We start from the raw sequence: 16,725 nt of genomic DNA, 5'->3' as shown, positions 1-16,725 counted from the left end.
GCAAAGATGTCACAAAAAAAGAAAACTACAGACCAATATCACTGATGAATATAGATGCAAAAATCCTCAACAAAATACTAGCTAACAGAATCCAACAGCACATTAAAAAAATCATACACCATGATCAAGTGGGGTTTATCCCTGGGATGCAAGGTGTCTTCAATATACACAAATCAATCAACGTGATACATCATATCAACAAACTGAAGGATAAAAACCATATTATCATTTCAATAGATGCAGAAAAAGCTTTTGACAAAGTTCAACATCCATTTATGATAAAAGCTCTCCAGAAAATGGGCATAGAAGGAAATTACCTCAACATAATAAAAGCCATATATGCAAAACCAAAAGCCAACATCGTTCTCAATGGAGAAAAACTGGAAGAATTCCCCCTAAAAACAGGAACAAGACAAGGGTGTCCACTCTCACCACTATTATTCAACATAGTTTTGGAAGTTTTAGCCACAGCAATCAGAGAAGAAAAAGAAATCAAAGGAATCCAAATTGGAAAAGAAGAAGTAAAATTGTCACTCTTTGCAGATGACATGATATTATATATAGAAAACCCTAAAGACTCTACCAGAAAACTGCTAGCACTAACTGATGAGTTTAGTAAAGTAGCAGGATACAAAATTAATGCACAGAAATCTCTTGCATTCCTATACACTAACAACGGAAGATCAGAAAGAGAAATTAAGGAAACTCTCCCATTCACCATTGCAACAAAAAGAGTAAAATACCTAGGAATAAACCTGCCTAAGGAGGCAAAAGATCTGTATGCAGAAAACTTTAAGACATTGATGAAAGAAATCAAATACGACACAAACAGATGGAGGGATATACCATGTTCCTGGATTGGAAGAATCAACATAGTGAAAATGACTGTACTACCCAAAGCAATTTACAGATTCAATGCAATCCCAATCAAATTACCAATGGCATTTTTCACAGAACTAGAGCAAGAAATCTTATGATTTGTATGGAAACGCAAAAGATCCCGAATAGCCAAAGCAATCTTGAGAAGGAAAGATGGAGTTGGTGGAATCAGGCTTCCTGACTTCAAACTATACCACAAGGCTACAGTGATCAAGACAGTATGGTACTGGCACAAAAATAGAAAGGAAGATCAGTGGAACAGAATAGAGAACTCAGAAGTAAGCCCAAACACATATGGGCAGCTTATCTTTGACAAAGGAGGCATGAATATACAATGGAAAAAAGACAGCCTCTTCAATAAGTGGTGCTGGGAAAATTGGGCAGCAATATGTAAAAGAATGAAATTAGAACACATCCTAACACCATACACAAAAATAAATTCAAAATGGATTAAAGACCTACATGTAAGGCCAGACACTATAAAACTCCTAGAGGAAAACATAGGCAGAACACTCTTTGACATCCATCAAAGCAAGATCCTTTTTGACCCACCTCCTAGAATCATGGAAATAAAATCAAGAATAAACAAATGGGACCTCATGAAACTTAAAAGCTTTTGCACAGTGAAAGAAACCATAAACAAGACTAAAAGGCAACCCTCAGAGTGGGAAAAAATAATTGCCTATGAAACAACGGACAAAGGATTAACCTCCAAAATATACAAGCAGCTTATGAAGTTTAATACCAAAAAAGCAAATAACCCAATCCACAAATGGGCAGAAGACCTAAATAGACATTTCTCCAAAGAAGACATACAGATGGCCAACACACACATGAAAAGATGCTCAACATCACTAATCATCAGAGAAATGCAAGTCAAAGCCACAATGAGGTATCACCTCACACCAATCAGAATGGCCATCATCACAAAATCTGCAAACAACAAATGTTGGAGAGGGTGTGGAGAAAAGGGAACTCTCCTGCACTGTTGGTGGGAATGTAAGTTGGTCCAGCCACTATGGAAAACAATTTGGAGGTTCCTTAAAAAACTACAAATAGAACTTCCATATGATCCAGTAATCCCACTCCTGGGCATATACCCAAAGAAAACCATAATCCCAAAAGAAACTTGTACCATCATGTTTATTGCAGCACTATTTATAATAGCCAGGACATGGAAGCAACCTAAATGCCCATCAACAAATGAATGGATAATGAAGATGTGGCATATATACACAATGGAATATTACTCAGCTATAAAAAGGGATGAGATGGAGCTATATGTAATGAGGTGGATAGAACTACAATCTGTCATACAGAGTGAAGTAAGTCAGAAAGAGAAGGACAAATATTGTATGCTAACCCACATATACGGAATCTAAAAATGATACTGATGAACTCAGTGACAAGAACAAGGACGCAGATACAGAGAATGGACTGGAGAACTCGAGGTATGGGAGGGGGCGGGGGGTGAAGGGGAAACTGCGACAAAGCAAGAGAGTAGCACAGTCATATATATACTACCAACTGTAAAATAGTCAGTGGGAAGTTGTTATATAACAAAGGGAGTCCAACTCGAGGATGGAAGATGCCTTAGAGGACTGGGGCGGGGAGGGTGGGGGAGACTCGAGGGGGGAGGAGTCAAGGAAGGGAGGGAATACGGGGATATGTGTATAAAAACAGATGATTGAACCTGGTGTACCCCCAAAAAAATTATTAAAAAATAAAACAAAAAGAAAAAAAAACCAGATGATTGAACTTGGTGTATCCCCCCCCCAAAAAAAATCTGAATGGGATTCTTGCTGGGTAGAGTATTCTTGGCTGTAGTTTTTTCTTTTTCAGCACTTTCAGTATATCCTGCCACTCCCTTCTGGCCTGCAGAGTTTCTGCAGAAAGGTCAGCTGTTATCCTTGTGGGTTTTCCCTTAGATGTTATTTGTTGCTTTTCTCTTGCTGCTTTTAATATGTTTTCTTTGTGTTTAATTTTTTTTAGTTTGATTAATATGTGCCTTGGTGTATTTCCCCTTGGGTGTATTCTGTATGGGACTCTCTGCACTTCTTGGACTTGGTTAATTATTTTCTTTCCCATGTTGGAGAATTTTTCCACTATAACCTCTTCAAATATTTTCTCAGACCCTTTCTTTTTTTCTTCTTCTTCTGGGATGCCTATGATTCGAATGCTTAATGTTATCACTGAGTTCTCTGAGACTGTCTTCTATTCTTTTTATTCTTTTTTCTTTTTCCTGCTCTGTGGCAGTTATTTCCCCCATTCTATCTTCCAACTCACTTATTCATTCTTCTGCCTAAGTTATTCTGCTGTTTATACCATCTAGAATATTTTTAATTTCAGTTATTTTGTTATCCATTGCTGTTTGTTTGTTCCTTAGTTCTTCTGAGTTCATATGAACTGTTTCCTGTACTTTCCCTATTTTGTTATCGAGATTTTGTATCATTTTTACTATCATTACTCTCAATTCTTTTTCAGGCATTTTTCCTATTTCCTCTTTATTTATTTGTTCTTATAGGTTTTTTTCCTGCTCCCTTGCCTGCATGGTGTTTCTTTGTTTCCTCATGGTTGTCCAAACTTCTGGGGTTGCTTGTCCCAGTGATAAAAGGGTTTGTAGAAGACTGTCCAAGCCCCAGACTAATGTCTGAGTGTTGGGTCAAACAAATACTAAGTCTAGGAAACACATACATGTATAAGACTCACAATTACTGAATCCATTGGGACATAAGGCACTAGAAAGACCTGACAGAAGAACCCCAGTATGCTATCAGATATTCAAAGAGAAACCCAACAGAAATTGAAAACCAAAACAGAACAATACATAAACTAAAGCAAAATCAAACAAACAAACAAATAACACCTTACACATACAAACACAGATCCAGGGAGATATTGAAAGCTAGGATCAAATATAAAAAAGAGGCAGGGTACCACCAGACAGAATGGAGATTCTCAGAATGAAATTAGACATTTGTACTAAGACCTAAGATAAAGACAAAAACCTAGTATTAAATACCAAAGCGGTGTGTCATCTGGAGAATAGAGCAAGGAGTTTGAGCAGATTGATAGTGTTGCTTATAAGTATGTTAAGACAAAATAAACTAAAAATGGATGGAAGACAGGGGAACAGAAGAGCATAGTGTGACTGGAAATATGCAAATAAAAAGAAAAGAATAGAAATGTATAAAAGATAGAGATGAAAAGAAGGTAGGAGAGATACATAGTCCATACTACAAAAAACTTAGCTAGAAACAGAAGTATATAAAAAGGCTAAAAATAAAAATAGAATAAATAATTGAATAAAAAAATGTTATAAAACTTGTGGATCCCTTAGGACTAAGATTGTAATTAATAAAGAAAAAAAAGAAAGAAAAAAAAACTAGAACTGATCCCAGAATGGACCAGTTCAATAGAATTCATACTAATATTTCTGTTTCCTTAGAGTCTCAGCTGTAAGTGTCCTTCTACTCACCTTAGGTTTTTTGTATTATTCTGTGACCAGCAGAGCTTCCTTTATTGTTCATCTGTAAGCACTGGTGTATGGGGAGGGGGAGGGTACAATAGTGGCTCCTTCCCCTGGGAGTGAGTGAGCTGTGGCACCCTGCCTGGGTCATGGTGGCTCAGGCAGCTCAGGTGGTGCCTGTTGCAGAGGGACACCAGTGGCTCAGGCCAAGAGAGTGACTCCAACTTCAGCTCCTCCCCCCAACTACGCCTCCGCCGGGGTGCCCTGCCTGGGTCATTGTGGCCCAGTCGGCCATGGCGGTGACCACTGCAGAGGGATGCCAGCAGCTCAGGTGTAAACAGAATGTCTCAGAGTTGGGCCTCTCTCCAGGCTTCTTTGTTCTCAGCAGCTTCCTTGCTGCCAGTGTTCCAAGGGGCTTTAAGCTAGCCCCACCCGAGGGCCTGAGGGTCCCTGTTATCCCTGAGTGCCTTAGGTGGACCACAGGGGTCCCTTCACTGCCTGCTGCAGGCACCAAAAGAGAGAGAGAGGCTATGCCCGCGGCTTCTCCCTGCCACCCATGAGCCTGCAGCATCCAGCTGCCATCATGGCCAGGCAGCTCTCAGGGGCAGGCACCCCTCGCTGCGGACCTCTTCCCTCCTGTCCTCTTGGTCCATCTCTTTACTGGCAACAATTTTTTTTCACCCTGAACCATCTCTCCAGTTCCCACGTTCCTGCTCCCAGACCCTCTGTTCAGCTGTAAATCAATGTCTCAGTCCGGAAACCCTGAGCTGTGGTGCGGACCCTCCATGTGTTTCTCACTCCCTCCCGTCTGCCACAGCTCAGCCGCTTCACCCTCTTTGAGCCGTCATAGATGCCTCCCTACCAGTTATGTCAGGATCCTTGCAGTCCTTTCTGGTGTCCAAGGTCGTCTGCTGGTGTTCAGTTGGTTCTCTGTGGGAATTATTGCATCTTTTGGTGCATTCCCAATGCATCTGTGGAGAGGGATGCATTCCATGTCCCTCTACTTCACTGCCATCTTTTCTCCATTGTTGATTTTTAATTTAATTACATGTCAGATATTTATTTTGTCTGAATAATATACAATTTTTATAGTATTTTAAGGCTTCTTTTATGACCAATATATGACTGAAATAAGAGCTAGGATCCCAATTCTGCTCACCTGCAACTTAGATGATTCTCATGAAGCCATGTTGCATATAATAGAGAGATGGAGGACCCCACTTACAGTCTGTCCATTTACCACCACTACCAAAAAGTAGGATATCACTGAAGCCTAGGTATCACTGCCCAGCCTATCCTTCTATGACAGTCTTTGATTATGAAATCCTGGAATCCCTTGGGACAAAAACTAATGAAGATTTATTAGAGAAAATAAGATACCAAATTTCAAAAATATCCATCCAATTATTAACACTGGACTTCACACTACTGACATAGATCTCTTTTACTTCTTAGAGTCATCAGAGCTTTCTTTAGGCTTACAGTGAGTAAATGTTGAGCCAATGGTAGACTAACCTCTTTATATCTCGTTCCCCTTCGTCAGGTGAATACACTTCTGTAAAGATATCTATTGCTATTTACCTTAAAATTATTTTTCATTTATTTCACAGATTGATTATGGCCTTTTTAGGGAGATAACTTCATGTTATAAAAATCTATCCTGGACACACACCTTTGTACGCTTTTAATTTCAATACATGACGATAGCCTCCAGCTGCAATGATTCTGTAATCACTGGGAAAGAAATTATTTGCAAAAACTCTCTGGGTCCTAACCCTCTTAGAGGCATGGGCTGGAAAACTTAAGGTCTTCTACGTTATTCATATTTACTATAAGCTCAGTGAGATACAGTTGACTTGTGTCCATTGTTATTCTTTTATTCTTAGGTAAGATCTAAAATCGGGTACTGTCCACAGTTTGATCCCTTGCTGGATTACATGACTGCTCGGGAAACATTGATCATGTATGCCAGACTGTGGGGGATTCCTGAGACCAAGATTAACCATTATGTAAATAAGTCAATGCAATCACTGAATCTGGAATCCCATGCTGACAAGATTATCTACACATACAGGTGAGACATTATACTGATGCTCTCATTGCAGCTAATATTGAGGAGTCTTCCACTATTTCTGATCTTTGGAATGAGCGCCCGCAGTGTAGCCAGAGTTCCACCAACAAACAGAGGCAATAACTGGGAAATAATCTAATGCTCTGCCAGTATTTGGACACCAGCAATAAAGCAGACCTAATTAGTCCTGCATTTTTCCCTCGCAGAGATGAAACTCACAATCCTGATTCTATTCCAATTGTAGTCACTGAATTACAAAAGAAAGCATCACGCTCCTTTAGTCTCTATTGGTCTTTGCCTCTCAAGGACAATGGGAAATTCTTTGTATTGGCCTGGTCATTATGTGGTTTATATATCTGGGAATCTCAAGGAACTCTGGTAAACAAAAGTCACCTTTCTAGATTTCAAATGAAAATGACTTGATTTGTACATCTGCATTTGGATCTGATGCCTTGGTTGAGTCACATGAAATCAGTGTTTTTAATATCTCTGCCATTTCCTATGACTCAGCGTTTTGGACATAGGCAAAGCGTTTCCTGTAAGTAATGGATATGTATTAAGTAGATGTTTTATGTGTTAAATTATTGTCACATATAGTCATCTCTGTTTCTGCTTTCTCTCTCTTTCCTTGACTGTGAAGTGGAGGAAACAAACGTAGGCTGAGCACTGCTATTGCCCTAATGGGAAAGCCCTCAGTCATCTTCCTGGATGAGCCATCAACTGGTATGGACCCAGTGGCCCGGCGCCTACTCTGGAATGCAGTGACACAGACACGTGAAAGTGGCAAAGTCATCATCATAACATCTCACAGGTGTGGCTCACTGGGAGGCTTGGTTAAGGGTTAGAGGAGTTATAGTGGGTTGTCCTATGGGAGGGCATTATTTGGGGCTGGCAGTATTGGAGAATACACTTTCCTGAGTATTTGAGCTCCTCCTTAATCCTAATAATGGAATAGCCAAGAATCCTCACTGAGAGGAGAGGGCAGGATGTTCAGGCGCTGTTCCATTTGAGAATTTGGTCCTTTACTACTTTTTTAAAAATTATAGTTGATTTACAATGTTATATTGGTTTCAGGCATACACCCTAGTGATTCAATATTTTTATAGATTATGCTCCATTTAAAGTTATTAAAAATATTGGGTATATTCCATGTGCTGTACAATATATCCTGTAGCTTATTTTACTACTTGGAATTTGAAAATATCTCCATTTGCCATGATGTTGATGATGGGCAGATGCAACTTCCTTTTCCAAAGAGGGTCACAAAATACTGGATATTTGAACTATAGAATATTTTCTAATAGAGACTTTTTTAAACTTTACATTATTCTGATATTTTGTTTTGCTAGTATGGAGGAATGTGACGCTCTTTGTACTAAGCTGGCCATCATGGTAAAGGGAAAGTTTGTGTGCCTGGGCAGCCCCCAGCATCTCAAGAACAAGTTTGGCAATATTTACATCCTAAAAGCCAAGATCAGTATTGATAGAGATGAGAACAAATTAGAAGATTTTAAAATTTTTATTGAAACAGTTTTCCCAGGTAAATTTGGTTGGTTGGGTTAACTTTGTTATAGATGTGTTAAACCATATTTGTTGTTCTCACCACCCATATGCTGTGTATCTCCAGTAACTATTTCTTGTGAGTTATTGATATTAATTGCCATTCCATATTGAATTACTTTTGGAATGCTCGTTCTTTTAAACTGTTTATGTTTGGTTGTGCTAAGAAGTTTTCACAAAGAATAGAAATATTGACCAATATCTTGTATATTAACCAGTAAGGCAGTTTAGATTAGAGCTGTCCATATGACTTAGATACCTAAAATCATATGTTTGAGCATAATTCTCAATTATTAGCAAATATAATCTGTATTAGTGTGCTAAGGCTGCTATAATAAAATACCACAGACTGGGTTGCTTAAAAGGCAGAAATTTATTTTCTAACAGTTCTAAGGTTAGAAGTTCAAGATCAAGGTTTCAGGTGGTCTGGTTTCTCCTGAGGTGTCTCTCTTTGGCTTACAGATGGCCCTCTTCTCACTGTGTCCTCAGACAACTTTTTTCTGCATGTGTACATCCCTGATTTCTCTTGCTCTTCTTATAAGGACACCAGTCATAGTGGATTCAGGTCCCACCCTTATGACCTCATTCATCATTAATTACTTCCTTTTAAAGTGCCTATATCCAAACACCATCAACTAGAGTTAGGACTTAAGCATATGAATTTGGTGGGGGCAGGGGGTGGGGGATGACACAATTCTTTCCATAACACCACTCAGGAAAAGTTTTTTCCCCCTCACACTAAAAATATAACTCTGGTCTTTTGCTGTCCCAGCCAGGATATGGAATTGAAATTCAAACAAGAACCACTAATCTTTTCTCTCCTTTCAAGAGTAGCATGCTTCTTCATGTTTTATTCAATAAGCATTTCTCTGCCTATACGGTACAATGCCAGACAGCAACTATTTCTTTCTGTCTCTTATCTTTCTTTCCTAAACATAAAGCAGGGACATGGTAAGACTTTCATTAATTCTGGTTTTTCATCTTAGTTTCTACTCTGTTATACTGAGCAAAACATCACAGAAGTTCCCATTGTGTGTCAGGCTGAGGAGTTGGAAGTTTACCTTCTAAGCAGTGGAAAATAGCCTGATTGATTACACAGTAAGAATGGAGAGCAGAAAATAAAAAGAAATGGATGGTAGAGCAGATGTGGGGAACAGATGTGAGGGAAATAGCATTACCTCAGTGTTGTTAATAGTCTGTTAAGAAGTTCCACATTCATTTACGCGTTCATTCAGCAAATATTTTTGAGATATAGTCCCTAAGTCACTACACAGAAAAGCTGTGACCAGAAAGTCTCATTTACTGTGTGCTGTCCTAGCAACTTGCTCTAGGACAGGTCTTGAAGAAGGGACACTAAACATCAACCAGAGACCTAATCTTAAGGATGTAGACACAAGAGCTTTAATGGAAATGTGGGTTTGAGGCCCATTTTCAACTGAAGGTCGTGTTCCTCACATTATTATACTTGCATCCACCTGTGCCATGAGATAAGTAAAATATTTAAACCAGTGACATTCACAATATACCTGCCAGCAGCTGAATGGAAAACAAGTTATGGAATAATCACATACCAGATTACTACTGTACAGAAGGGGAAAATGACTGATATAACTATACACAACAGCATGAGTCAAACTTATAATATTGATAGTGATATCATAAAAATGGCAACATAGGTCATTCCCAACCTGTCTTACTCATAAGAAGACCAGCTAGCAACTATCTATAGACAAGACATCATTATGAAAACCCCAGAACCTGGGGATAAGTTTGAAGCAACCTCCTAGACAACAGAAGTCAAGAAGGATATTAGCTAAGAGGAGGAGCTATACACTGACTGTATCACCCTTCCCCTAGGCCTACAGTTTCTCCATTGGGAAAAAAGGGGGTCAAAGGTGGACATCAGGTTCCCCAGTGTTGTGGGATGCTTCCTGGGAGGCCAGCTTGGGTCTCACCTCTCAAGTGAACCTATGAGGCTTTACCACTGGGGACTACATAAAGACAGAGAAGAAGGCTGGTGCTTAAAGCATTGGGTACTCAGATCTTGGCAAAACCACGTTCTTCCTTGTAGCAGTATTGGAGCAGAGTTCCCAGCCAATGTCTCTGCCCACCTGCAGAGCTGAGTTGGTGACCATGTCTGGCATGAGAGCTCAGAGGGTATTGCTGCCTGATTTGGGTCTCCAGCCAATGAGCTGTACCAGGTATGGAGCCCATTCTACAGCCCTGCTGACTAGAGAAGCAAATACAAAGCCCCAACCATCTACTCAGTATAGCCTCCAGTCACCTCCAACCAGGAAGCCTGGCCAGAGAATTTAGGAAGCCATGGAGCCCATCCTATAGCTGCACTTTGGCCTTATCTGACCAAAGAGCTCAATGGGCTGTTCTGCCTGATTTGAGTCCCCAGCCAACATACCATACCAGCTGTGGAGCCCATTGTACAGCCCTGCCTAGCAAGAGAAACAAGTTCACAGCCCATCTGACCAGGAAGGCTGGCCAATGAATCCGGGTATCTGTGAAGCCCATCCTACAGACATGCTTCGTCAGGAGCCAAACCAACAGTCTTGCTCAACTGTTAAGTATAGCCTCTGGCCCTACATCAGCAGGGAGCATGAACAATAATCTTGGACAGCCTTGGAGCCTAGCCTATGGTACTGTCCACCTGCAGAGCACAGATTATAGGCTTGCTCAGTTGCTGAACACAGCATATGGATTCACTCAGGCAGCAAGCCCAGCCAGCGACCCTGACCTGAAGACAGAGCCCAGACAGTGACCCTACCTGACCGCAGAGCACGGTCCCTAGCCCACACAACTGTGGAATATAGCTGGCAGACCTCTTGAAAGTAGCCCAGCCTGTGACCTTCCCAGCAATGAAGCACAGCCAACAGCCTACTAGATTGTAAAGGCTAGGCTGTAGTCCTGCCCAACTTTGAGCACAGTTTGCATTCCAGCATAATCATAGAGCACAGCCTGAGCCCTTATCTGATTGTAAAGACCTGTCTGTGGCCCTGCCTGAACACAGAGACCAGATATTGGCACCATCCAGTCAGGGAGCACAGTCTGAACCTTCCCTACCCCCCCCCCCCCCCCCCCCCCCCGCACCAAAGCAACAATGTCCAGCCCGTATGCAGCCTTGCCTGGGCATGGAGTCAAAGAGTGGTCCCACCCTGCCACAGAACAGAGCTTGTACCTCAAAAGGCCAGAGATGATTACAGAACTCAGCTAGTGGCACCACTAGCCTGTAAAGCAGTGGCCTGTAGCTATCAGCCTTGCCCATCCAGGAAGCCTATCCAGCAGCCTTGCTTGAACACAGAGCTCAGCTAGCAGGCCAATTCAGCCACAGAACTCAGAAAGCATCACTGCCCACCTATCCACCTTCAACCTCAGATCACAAGCAGTGTACTCACTCAAATCAAGACCCTGTTAACAAGCACTGCCTGCCCATGGATGCTGCCACATGAACAGTCCAGAACCTCTAGCTGAGCTGATGAGTGAAGGTGTGTCCCTGTGGAAGTGAACCTGTAAACTCTAAAAGAGGAGACCACTTACTCGAAAGTACAGATACTAACACAAGGAATCAAGGACCACAGAGAATCAGGTGTACGTGAAAGCACCAAAAGAAACTGATGAAACTCCAATAACTTACCCTGAAGAAGTGGAGATCTATGAACTGTCTGACAAAGAATTTAGAATAATCCGTCTAAAGAGGTTTAATGAACTACATCAACACACAGAAAGACAACCAAGTGAAATTAGTTGTATAAAGCATGAACAAAATGAAAAATACAGCAAAGAAACAGACACCATAAAAAAAAGCCCAAACAGAAATCCTAGAGCTAACAATATGACTGAACTGAAAATTCGAGTGCTTCATCAGCAAACTCAACCAAACAGAAGAAAGAATTGATGAACTATGAGAGAGGTCATTTGAAATTATCCAATCAGAGATGCAAAAACAACAAAGAATAATTTGAAAATGGAGAAAGCCTACAGAACTTATGGGACATGATAACAGAAACAATCTATACATTATGGAAAGCCCAGAAAGAGAAGAGAAAGAGAAATGGACTGAAAGTCTATTTAAAGAAATAATGGCTGGGACGTCCCAGGTGGCAAAGTGGTTGGGAATCTGCCTGCCAGTGCAGGGGACATGGGTTCAATCCCTGGTCTGGGAAGATTCCACATGCCATGGGGCAACTAAGCCCGTGTGCCACAACCACTGAGCCTGCACTCTAGAGCCCACGAGCCACAACTACTGAAGTCCACATGCCTAGAGCCCATGCTCTGCAACAAGAGAAGCCACCACACTGAGAAGCCTATGCACCACAACGAAGAGCAGCACCCATTCACCGCAACTAGAGAAAGCCCGTGTGCAGCAACAAAGACCCAACGTAGCCAAAATAAATAAATAAATAAATAAATAATTAGAGCCACCTAAGTCTAATGGCTTCCTAATTTGATTATATTAACATATATCTTAAAATATTTTAAATCCCAATTAATTTAAATTTGTAATAACTTACAAATACACAATGATAAGTATAAACACATCTGTTTGTTCTAAATTTGGAAAGTATACCACTTCTTCCCTCTGCTTACACCAGAGAATTCTTACTCATCTGTAAAAGAATACACGGCCTGACTTTGGGGATTTATGTGTATGATTTCCTCTTTCACCTGGCATGTGATCATGAGAATAGTAAGGAGGGCTTGTCCTGCTCTCCTCCCCAGGAAACACACTTTACATGCATACATGTTCACACAACCAGGATGAAAGTCCTGCCCATTTATATCCTCAGTCCTATGTTTAGGAATAAAGTCCCACAGTAATATTAGAATTTTAGAAGGCTTAAGTTTCATCCTTTTGAGCTGACAACTGTTTTGTGCCTGAAAGTCTGTCCTCAATAATTCCTATGAACACCATAAAACAAAACCTACTATATCAGAAATAAATCTGCTGAAGGAATGAGCTATATCATATATACTAAAGAGGAAGGCTTTGGGTTACATTCCCTTTTTTATTAGCCACATCTATTTACCCCTCTGTTACACATATAATTAAGTTAATATATCAGTATTTTGACATTTAAAAAGCAATATGTAAGATTATGTATCTATCCTATCTTTCCTTTCTTAGGTAGTGAATTAAAACGTGAGAATCAAGGGATCTTTAACTACTACATTCCCAGCAAGGACAACAGCTGGGGACAGGTGACTATAGCAACCATGCCCTTCTAATATAATTATATGTTAAGAGAGCACTCATGATGGAGTGCTCTCTTAAATTTGAGATTTAGTCATATGGAATGGGCACCTGCAGCTATAGGGGGAGACGAGACTTCAGGTTACTTTTCAATGGTCCGTGGAGTTAATTCCTTCAGATTTCTACCTTTAAGTCCCACTTTTTGTCTCTATCCATCAAGAGAATGGGGACAGAGACTTGCTTCCTCTCAAATTCTTAATGATCTGTTTTGCCTGTTATCTCATCTCCCCCTTCTGTACCTTTCGTCCTCCACCATAAACTTGGCAGCAGTGGGAAGAAGTGTAGGAGAGGCTCATCTGGGTTGGGGGTTGGAAGGGAGGACTGCAATGGTAACTGCACTTTTTGTTGTTGTTGTTGTTGTTAAAGATGTTTGGTATTTTGGAGGAAGCTAAAGAGAAATTTGATTTAGAAGACTATTCCATCAGTCAGATAACACTGGAACAAGTCTTCCTGGCTTTTGCTAGTCCAGAGAACACAGAAGTTCAAGGTTGAGAAAAAGGTGCTTTGAGACTGACTTGCAACTAGTGATCCTATGTCTTCCACAGACTACTATCTACTATACCTGGATCTGGAAAGAGGCATTCCTGCAAGTGTATATTTTGGTGTAAATATATTTATGTAATAAAGCGTCCCCCAAAGGAGACCGTATGTCCCTTCTTTGTAGAGTTACATGAGTGGCCTGTGTATTCAGCATATACAAATCTTAAAGGCATTTGGTGAAATTTCTGTTTTCTATCCTAGAAATATGAAAGAGCAGCATTTACCAGGGTGGGGACAAGGGACTTTTCCTGAGTATTTTGAATAACTGAAAAGACACATTCAGAAATGATGGAGCTGTCAGAATGGGACAGCCTGAAGGGCAAGGGCTTTATGTTTTAGTAGCTGAGATATAGATAAGAAGAGCAAAAATCACCTCTCCTATAGATGCAAATACACAAACAGACACACCGATTTTATACCAAAAGGAGTCAATATCAAAATTTATGAGGATAAATTGGGTTATTTCCAAAACTCAAACCAAGATTCTACATTTGTAAGAGAATCTTTGCACTAAGAACATTTAGAGTCCAAGAAAAGAAGCAAGAAATTCTTTAAAAAGTGCCTTTTCTTTCCTATTCTTGACATACCTCTTATTAAGAAGGAAAGAAGGAGAAATGAGGTGTAGAGAGAGGGAGATAGAGAATTCTTCTAATTTTTGTTGGGCAGAAGGATTTCCCCCATAAACAACATGAGAAATCTAATCACTTCTGCAGGATCACAGGCAGATGAGTAGACACGTAGGACGATCCTCCACAAATTACAAGATAGAAAGAATCAGTGAAGCTGTTCTATTTTGGAGTAGTTTGGGGGTATAGGTATTTATATCCTCAATTGGATATTGTGAGTAATTAAGTAATATCCAGAAGTTATTCTCTGTTTTTAGCAGTAATATAACTTTCCGTGGGTTCCATTCCAATGCCTGCCATAGATCTCTGACAAGTGATTTCAGTAATTACAAAATTGGTTTCCCAGGCCGGCCATCTTTAAAAAGGGAGAGGGAACTCATTTTGTTTAACCTTTTACTTGCATCTTGTCTTCCAGTTGGCTTCATTAATGACCCTTTAAAAAATTCTTCCAGTCTGATAAGGAGGGAGAGTCTCTTTCACTCTCTCTCCCTATCACCTATCCTACCTCCTCATCTTCAAACAAGAAACAAACAAAAAAATACTATGTGTAAGTTCCTCTACTAAACACTTCACATGCATTGGATTATTTAATCTCATGACAATCCTCTAAAGTAGGAAGTGCTGCTATTGTCCTCATTGGACATGCGAGGCTCAGAAGGGTTAAGGGATACACCCAAAAAGCAAGCAGGAATATCAGTGTCCCTATCAAGAGCCAGGAAAGCACACAGCTATTTGAACAGGGAAAGTTAAAGGAATTATTAACCATAACGGGGATTAGGTATAAGGAGGTAAAGAGAACTCCAGAGAATGCCCCATGGCTGAGGGAAAATACCCAAGGAAGAAGCAAACTTGGAAGACCGCTCCTCCTCAAGGCTGGGACTCGATCTTCTTGCAGAAGGTTTAGCTGTAGCTCACTTGACTGCGGGGAGGTTCACTGCTCCTGGGCCAGGGCTGTTCCACAGCTGCTGAGCAAGCAGGAATTACCCCTCAGGGTACAGGCTGCCTAGGCTGGCCAACAGGCTGGATCTGCCAAGCAGGAAACTCTTCTCTGGGGCTGTTAGCAGGCTGGTGCTAAGAAGGGTCACCTCCGTGAATCACTGGGAATTCACACTTCACGGCGGGGCGGGCGGGGGCCGAGTGCCACGAAATGTCCTCCACACCTGCTGCTGGCAGCAGCAAGGTAAGAGCAAGAAGAACCTAAGACAAAACACCCTTCACCACGAACAGAAGCCCCTTGTCCTGCAGTGTTCCTCCAGCGCCCTCTCCTGACAAAGGTTAACCTGTCAGTCAGCTCAAGAACCTAGTTCTATTTGGTGATGAGGGACCACAGTAAACTGGTACCCGGCACAGCAGGGGAGAGAGGCTTTGCCCTCCAACCGTCAGCATTCAAAACCTGTGATCCGTTAAGCTACACTCGAGCTGGGTATACGGGTGGGGTCACCAAGAGGAGCGAGCATCAAGGAAAGTGGGGAGCAGGGGAAAGGTTTGGGGGGTGGGGGTGGTCAACCGAAAGGCTGGCGGGCCAGGGCGGAGGGAGGCGCACGCTGTGGAAAGCGCCGCGTGGACGGCGTGCCTTACGCCCAATGACGGGCGGCTTTGGGGTGGCCAGCCGCTGGGGGGTTGCAGGACTCTGCGCCTGCGCCTCGCCTCTGGCAGTTCCCTGTTGAACCCCCATATACGCGGGAGGTGGGGGGGTGAGAGGGGTCGGCCCCTGACTCTCAAACTTCCAGGCATCAGCCACTGCTTCCGCTGAGGAGGACCTTGACACAAGAGGGAGAGCGGAGCCCGCCAGTTGTGGAGGACCCTCGGGTCGTCCAGTGGGGTCCAGAGGCGAGGAACCTGGAGAAAAAGCGAAAGGGTGCCGAGGTAGGGCCTCCAGGGTCCGAGTGGTGCGCGAGGGATGGCTGGGGGGAGGGGATGGTGCAGCGCGCAGAGGGGAGTTAGGAGAGGGCGGGCGGGTGTTGGGCAGCGGGGCGGAGCAGTGGGGTGCTGTGCAGATGCGGGGTAGGGACCAGCTGGGGACCGTGGCGCGCGGGAGCTTGCGCGGAGAAGGGGACGTGGCAGCACGCGCAGGGTCCTTGGACCCGCCTGACACCCAACCGGGCCTTGCCTTCGTTGTGCCCGCGCGAGGCCGAGGCTGCCAGCCTGGGCCGGGGGCGGTTGGGGAGAGCGTTCTGCACGCGCCGGGCTGTGGCAGAGGCGGTTGTGAGGTCTGAGCGGTGAGTGCCCAAGACCTCCCTCTCTTCCTTTTCCTCTCCTAGTCCCACTGCTTGGGCGAACTTGCCCAGGTTCCCCGCCCTTCCGTCCCAACAAAAACACA

The 16,725-nt window shown here is 42.5% G+C and overlaps 2 protein-coding genes across 2 annotated transcripts in view; both read left to right on the top strand.

The window, feature by feature from the left end:
• The window catches only part of LOC130861025 (phospholipid-transporting ATPase ABCA3-like), a 216,268-nt gene extending 200,594 nt beyond the window's left edge, over positions 1–15,674 (top strand). The window contains exons 26-31 of the mRNA XM_057749529.1: positions 6,235–6,422; positions 7,060–7,230; positions 7,769–7,959; positions 13,114–13,187; positions 13,606–13,726; positions 15,397–15,674. Coding sequence (XP_057605512.1) covers positions 6,235–6,422; positions 7,060–7,230; positions 7,769–7,959; positions 13,114–13,187; positions 13,606–13,726; positions 15,397–15,674 — 1,023 coding nt within the window. The remainder of the gene's footprint in view (positions 1–6,234; positions 6,423–7,059; positions 7,231–7,768; positions 7,960–13,113; positions 13,188–13,605; positions 13,727–15,396) is intronic.
• LOC130861024 (phospholipid-transporting ATPase ABCA3-like) overlaps positions 15,533–16,725 on the top strand; it is a 127,047-nt gene continuing 125,854 nt past the window's right edge. The window contains exons 1-2 of the mRNA XM_057749528.1: positions 15,533–15,585; positions 16,136–16,271. The gene's annotated coding sequence lies outside the window, so the exon portion shown is untranslated. The remainder of the gene's footprint in view (positions 15,586–16,135; positions 16,272–16,725) is intronic.

The sequence above is a fragment of the Hippopotamus amphibius genome, chromosome 9 (genome assembly GCF_030028045.1).
Source record: "Hippopotamus amphibius kiboko isolate mHipAmp2 chromosome 9, mHipAmp2.hap2, whole genome shotgun sequence".
NCBI classification, from domain to species: Eukaryota; Metazoa; Chordata; class Mammalia; order Artiodactyla; family Hippopotamidae; genus Hippopotamus; species Hippopotamus amphibius.
Note: the sequence above shows the minus strand (reverse complement) of the source record. Positions and strands in the feature narration are given on the sequence as shown.